The following is a 7,573-nucleotide window of genomic DNA, read 5'->3' on the forward strand; positions in this document are numbered from 1 at the left end:
GGTTGCGGTGAGCCGAGATTGCGCCATTGCACTCCAGCCTGGGTAACATGAGTGAAACTCCGTCTCAAAAAAAAAAAAAAAAAAAGAGATAAAATTATTTATGTTTTCTTCTTCCACATTAATTTTATTTTTAAACTAATATGGAATAATAATCTGTAATTGTTTAAATTAAAACTTCACTTTGCTGGAGATATAAAACCCGCTGACACAGAAGGACAGAGCATTTATTCATAAATGTATTCCAAATGCATAAATGTTACCTTATTTCAGTAAATGAGATTTTCTCTACTAGCATTTTGTTTAAAGCTTCAGGAAGTAAGAATTCAGACCCTAATTAGATATTTCCGTTTGTTTCACATCATAAAAACTATGACTTTCTTATCTTTGTGAAGACGGCAGGGATTTTTGTGTTTTATAGACTTATATATACCCTCACGTAGAACAGTGCCAGACACCTAAGAGATGTACTAGATATATAATGAATATTTGTTGAATAAATTAATATTGTCCAGAAAAACACTTAAGATAGGATGATCACCTACAAAACAGTAACAATTTGCCTATCACTTTCCAGAATTACTGCCCAAGACGATGTGTACTGTATGTTACAGTCTTAGAACTAACAATTATCTACACAATCACCTTTTTCTAGTTGGAATAATAGCTGAACAATGATGATTTCCTGACACCAAGAAGCAGATACTATGAACTTTTGAAAAGATCAGATATCAGCACATTCTAAAACATTTCTTAGGATATAAAAGTCTCAATATAACTCAGGTCATGAATATATTTGGAAAATCAGGACCCAACAGTGTTTTTCCAGGTTTAGGAGAGCAATTCAAAAGCAACAACACAAAAAGTTTGCCTGATCAGCAGCACCAGGGTATTTTACAAGCTTCCAAATTGCCTGTGGCATCTTTTTACTAGTTTCCTGGAATTAGTTTTAGAGTTTAAAGGAACCAATTTGGAAAGGGCCTGTGGGAAACACAAGTAGCAGGTATTTTTTGCCCCTAATGTTTTTCTCATTCAGTGGTAGGAAATAGAAAATAATCTGTTTTCTTCCATATATAATTCTACTAGTAAAACATGAGACTCCATAATGTTTCATTTACTTTACTAAAATAAGAAAAATCCTATAAAGTTCAAAGAAATCATTTTTTGAAATAAATAAATTAGAGCACTTATCCAGTTAATAATGAGCTGTTAATCTCATATTATGTGTGATAACTAGAAAGTTCACTAAAAAAAAAAAATCAAATTAAGATATAATATCTTAAGAAAACCAAAAAAAAAAAAAAAAACAGGTGAAATCTAGCTAGAATAAATAAATCAGGGATGACAACAAAAGTTTAATGAATTATTTTGAAGAAAATTAAGTATTTAATCATAATCAAAACACACATTTTGGCCATGTAAAATACACTCCCCAAGTGAGTATGTTCTGGAAGTGAAAACATATAGTCACACGAAAAGGAGAAATAAATATTTGGCCTGCTGACAAATTTAAGGCAAATAATTTCTAAATTTCATGAGAAAAACATTAACAGTTGAAGCATTAACTTAATTTTTATTTTAATTTTTCATACAAGCTATTAACTTAGTGAGTCACTTAATGTACCATGCTTTTTATTTAATAATTTATGCTTATACTTTTAAAAGACAATACAAGCAACTAATTTTTGACAAAGGCTTTTGGCTTATATGCAGGGTTTTTTGACTTTTTCTGCAACTTAGTTTAAAAAAATCTTCACTAAATGTTCACTGCTATATTTAGGAAAACAAGTTTTCCAAAATCTTGTGGCAATAACATAAATCTTAATAAAAGATACAATATCATTTCACAATTTAAAAAATGTAGTGCGCATATATAGTGCACAAGTTAAAAAATTAAAAATTCCACAATCCATACTGTAATTGTGCTAAGGCTTCTAACCACCTCCCTGCAGCTTTGTAGCCCTTTATTTTTTCTAGTATGACTTATCAATTACAGTTACCTTCTTACTGGTACAGTGAATGTTTTGGTTTTTGATAATTTTATACATTTTTAATTAACCTAAAATTTATTAGTTTTCCTATTACCAAAATTTTAAAAAAGTACTCTAAGACTCCAACATTAATACTTTCAATACTCTCAGAAGGCTAAGAGAATTCTGCACTAACTCTACATTACACGTACTGACAACAACACAGACTATATTTCTTCAGGGTTTTTTTACATCTATACGCACATAAATATTTTTTTAAATGGAAATAGGTCAAGATATGTTAAGCTGGTGGCCTCTATATTTCAAGGAGATATTCCTCAGAACTAAGTTAATTATTTATGCAGATAAGAAAGAAAGGCTGATCATGATGTGCATGATTCAGAAATGTTTGCTATACTAATTTACGCAAATTCATAAACATCAACAATCACTTGATTATAAAAGTAGGAGAAAAGAAATATCAGAATCTCCAAAAGATTTAGTGATTCTATCCTGCTTCTTTCTGTAAAATATTTCGAGTATTTTATAAAAGATTTTAAGTTGACTGCAGAAAAAGAAAATAGGTTAAAAAATGACACAATAAAGCATAAATATTCATAAATAAGTAGGAAGAATATGAAAGTATTGCTGTAGTTCATAACAGAATCATTAAATAAGCTGTGACACCTGACAAATTTATTGTCCAGCTAAGCTTATACAAACCTAAAATCAAGAATAAAGCCATGAGGACTATTAAGGGAGAAACAGGAAAAGACTTTTTCTACTGACTGTAGAAAGAAAATGATCACTTCATGACCAAACATCTCTGAATAGAAAAGCTACAAGTGAGGAATAGGAAATGTGCTCCTCAGCTATGGACACCCTGAAACAGCAAAAGGAAGGAGAGAAGAAACCATCTAAGAAAACTAAACTTTTCTTTAGGGAGAGAAGAATAAAATTAACCTCTTATTAAATCTTCTAAAAAGTAGGAAGTAAATAACATTAAGAATTGTATTTTGAATCTTTGACTGCTATGGCTAAAACCAACTGGGAACATAATAAATAGCAAACCAAGACTCAACTTCTGGAAATGCAGATTCAATAAATAATTACTTGTGTCATAAAAACTAGATTAAAATGTGTGTATTAATAGAAAAGAGAGAATAAAAATAGCCATCATATGAGAACCAGAAGAGTAAAAATATAGTTACATCAAGTTTCTCCAAGAAAAGAAAGATGTAAATTAGATATTGATGTTTTGGGATTTTTAGGCAAAAAGTAATTAAAGTTTAGAGAATAAAAGTTAGGGAAAGATCTCTTAATTAAACAGAAGAGCCATTAGTAATCTTATGTTATAAAATATGAAATAATAAATTATCTGGAAAATAATAATTTCTCCAGAACAAAAAGGCAAAAAACAAAAATCCATGGCCCAAAACATTATTACTGCTATTCGGTTTTTTCTTGCTGTTTTATTTCTCTTTTTGGAAGGTGGAGAAAGGGTACCACTGAAGAGATGACAGAAAAATTTTAGAAGACCAAAACTAAAAGCAGCTCATGAGAAAACAATGTATCCTTCAATGATGAAGCCTATTGTCGGGATTATAATTTTCTGGAATATTTTGCTATTTTAGGAAAATATCAACATATTTGTTGATATTGGCTTATAATGATAAATTTATTAACAGAGCTAATTCTAGTATGTCTTGTATTTCTGTTTTTGCCTAAAGGTAAGAATCAATCTATATAAAATCACATACGTTCTTTATAAAATGGACTCCATGAGGCCAATAAGTTCTAAGTTACATCATCAAAGTTATCACATAGTTTTGATATAACACTTGGCAACAAAACTAATCCAATAATTAGCAAATAGATAATTTATAGTTAATCTGTACATATATACGTCAATATATATGCAGTAAATGCAGTGTAAAATCGTATATAACTTAAATTGTTTTTCTTAATTTTACCTGTAACTAAAATGATATATGCATATCCAACAGAGATTTGAATTTGACAGCTGCTGGACATAATGTAGTAAAATTCAAAGTAGCAAACTTGAAAGAAACAAAATATGTATAAAAACCCATTTCACATGTACAAATTTTTGGCAAACATGTAAATGAGGGCACCTATTTCCAAAGCATAATAGAACAAAACATTATACAAGAAAAGTAATTCCAATGCATTCATTTTTATTGTGGTTCAGTGTAGGCATTAAATTAAAATCTTACTTTAGGATTAGCCAGTTATAAGTAAATTCAAAATATTATTCCACTTGCAAATTTTGTATGGCTATGACTAATTCTTTAGAGCTATATATTTTCTTCAAAATAGCTTATGCCTTTGTACAGAATATGTATCACGTACCCATGCCTCTGTCTGAATGGGCTTGATATTGCTGAGTAGCACCTCTTCATAGTTTCCGTAGTCAATGAATTTAACAACTGCTGTCATACCTGAAGAATGAAGGGCTTCAACTTCTGCCCGGTAAAACTGAGGAAGCAAAAGAAGTTTTAAATATGACAATTGGTATTGTCTATAAAAGGCATATTTAAGGGAAATGTAAATTCTTAAAGTGTTCCAATATGTAATATTCTTCAAAGGAAAACTTACCTTTGGAACTCTTTGACTAACATTAGTAAGACAATTTTTTTTTTTCTTTTTGAGATAGGGTCTTGCTCTGTTGCCCAGGCTGGAGTGCAGTGGCAAGATCTTGGCTCACTGCAACTTCCACCTCTCTAGCCCAAGCGATCCTCCCATTTCAACCTACTAAGCAGCTGGGACTACAGGTGTCAGCCACCACACCTAGCTAATTTTTTGGTATTTTTTGTAGAGATGGGGGTTTCATCATGTTGCCTAGGCTGATCTCAAACTCCTGAGCTCAAGTTATTCGCTTGCCTTGGCCTCCCACAGTACTGGAATAAAATGTATGGGCCACTGCACCAGGCCAACAATTCTTATATGCTAATCAGAATATATAACTATAATTTGTTCTAAAAACAGAAATATATGACTAAAAAATGGCAAAAAAGAAGGCTCATTGATTTAGTCATCACAAGTGGCTGGAATGAAGTAGGCATGTCAGGTAGGAAGTTAATTTTACAAATACTGGATCTAAGTGACTTAGATCCAGTATTTGTAAGATTAAAGATATTGCAAGTCCAGAAACTTACTAAGTTACTTAGTGTTAGCGGGCTCTAAGAACTGATGCATACTAACAAACTCATAAGGAACTGATTTACTTAATAACCATAATTTAATCTACTTATTTATTTACATTTATTTCTAGAGACAAGTTCTTACTCTGTTGCCCAGGCTGGAATACAGTGGTGTGATCATAGCTCACTGCAACCTCAAACTCCTGGGCTCAAGGTGTCCTCTTGCTGCAGCTTCCCGATTAGCTGGGATTATAGGTGCATACAACCATGCCTGGCTAATTTTTAAATTTTTCATAAAGACAGGGTCTTGCTAGGTTGCCCAAGCTGGTCTCAAACTCTTGGCCTCAAGTGACCCTCTCTACTTGGCCTCCCAAAGTGCTGGAATTAGAGGCATGAGCCACTGTGTCTGGCCTATAACTATAATTTTAAAATGTATCTCTTAAATTAACTGGGAATAAATCATCTGATTGGAGTAATCCTTCAATACAGATCATCCCATTCAGGAGCCAAATTATAGGTCTGAATGTTGCTTAGTAAATGTGAAATGGAAACAAAAACCAAATTGCTCATAAAGAATGTTTTCTTCAAGCCAGGGTACTATAATGCTCTATTATAGTATAACACTATCTACTCTAATTGTATCTCTCTATTTTTTTTTTTTTTTTTAATTAGTCTTGCTCTGACGCCCAGGCTGGAGTGCAGTGGTACAATCTCAGCTCACTGCAACTTCTGCCTCCTGGGTTCCAATGATTCTCCTGCCTCAGCCTCCTGAGTAGCTGGAATTACAGGTACGTGCTACCATGCCTGGCTAATTTTTGTATTTTTAGTAGAGACAGGGTTTTACCATGTTGGCCAGGCTGCTCTCAAACTCCTGACATCAGGTGATCCACCTGCCTCTGCCATCCAAAGTGCTGGGATTACAGATGTGAGCCACTGCGCCCAGCCAATAATAGTATCTCTTAAGAGGTTCACCAGAGTTAGAAAATGCTAAAGGCAACAAAAATTCATATTTTTCACAACCTTCTAAAAAATGAGTTACTCTCAAAAGAGTTGGTTTTTAACTAGTATATTTGATATTACAAAGGTATTAAGTGAATCCATGGCACTGCCTTTCCAGGTCTGAATGTTAGCAAGCTTAGAGATGCTGTAATTTTCTTCATCTTAGAGTTCTTGTTATACCTTTCTATCTCTCCCCTCTTCTTTTATTTCTTAGCCTCACACTTTTATATTCGATTAATTGTTCTGAGTTGCCTAATTATGCCAGTTCAGGTAAATTAAACACTGAATCATGCTATATCTTAGCATGACTAAGATATATGTATTTTTGACTTACAATATTTTCAACTTATGATGGGTTTATTGGTACATAAACACAATAAAAATGCTAAAATCTGTATTTATTCTACAAGTGAAAGACTTTAACTAGAAAGAATGGCATGGTCTAAGACCAGGATCACAGTGACGGCAATACTGATAACAAATTTAAAAGGAATAAAGTTCAGTCAAGGAAACCAATATGGAGGCTGTTGTAATATTCCAGTTGAGGAGAAAAATAGCTGAACTAGTTTAGCAGTCCAGAGGAAGAAGAACTTCTCTGAAATTCCCAAATTCTACTACAGAAATGAAGTTAGAAAGAAGGCAAGATATTGTGAGAAAAATTTTTAAACAATATATATACTAATTGATTATCTCCAAAATACCATTACAATGCAATTAAGAAGATTATGGTATCTTAATGATAGTTAAGTCAATTCCTTTCCTTAAATCTCTACCCTGGTGTCTGCCTTAAAAAAAAAAAAACTGGAAAGTTGTCCATTCTTGATAAGACATTTAAGCTACCTCTTCAATTAGTGATTTCAGAAGATAATTAATTCCATTTATTTCACAGGATATTGTTTGCCATTTTCCCAATGCTTAAGGGTGGTGTAATCTAGTTGGAGTCCACAGTTCCTTACCACAACTGAAAGTACACATCTAATTTGAATCAAAGTAGCCACCTTAGAAGATCATTCAATTACTCTAAGAATACTCTAATCACTCAACACATGTTGGGTACTGTTTTGTTAGGTATTGTTTTGTTGGGTACTGAATTGTTAGATGCTGTTTTTTGGATACTACATGACATTTTGAACATATTCAGCAAAGGCAATATCTTTACTATTTTGATTTTTTAAATTTATTTTTTGACCACAGCCATTACTGATACACAGTATTATTGATTTTTTTTAGACAATTACAATTAACATTAGACCTTTAATAATTGTATCAGGTATTTGGAGGTCTTTTAGTATAGCATAGCCATAATTATCTGATATACTTCAATTACCTAGCAACTAGCAGCTACTCAATTATGATTTGTTGAATATTCAATTAATATTTGTTTAAAGAACTCTGTTCAATTATCTGTAGGCCTACTCTATTTTATTTTTGATAATCATTCTT

At 32.1% G+C, this 7,573-nt stretch overlaps 1 protein-coding gene across 12 annotated transcripts in view; it reads right to left on the minus strand.

Annotated features, from left to right (window-relative positions):
• The window catches only part of TDRD3 (tudor domain containing 3), a 183,519-nt gene that overhangs the window by 34,809 nt on the left and 141,137 nt on the right, over positions 1–7,573 (minus strand). For 11 of the 12 annotated variants that reach the window (XR_001828155.2, XR_001828156.2, XM_017538772.2 and 8 more), the window contains one exon: positions 4,341–4,466. Coding sequence is in view for 10 of the 12 variants with exons in the window: in XM_017538772.2 (XP_017394261.1) it covers positions 4,341–4,466 (126 nt within the window). In the remaining 2 variants the exon portion in view is untranslated. Of the gene's footprint in view, positions 1–1,287; positions 2,851–4,340; positions 4,467–7,573 lie in introns of those variants that run through there. The other variant, XM_017538775.2, reaches the window with a different exon arrangement.

This window comes from Cebus imitator, unplaced genomic scaffold (assembly GCF_001604975.1).
Source record: "Cebus imitator isolate Cc_AM_T3 unplaced genomic scaffold, Cebus_imitator-1.0 Scaffold114, whole genome shotgun sequence".
In the NCBI taxonomy this organism is placed as follows: Eukaryota; Metazoa; Chordata; class Mammalia; order Primates; family Cebidae; genus Cebus; species Cebus imitator.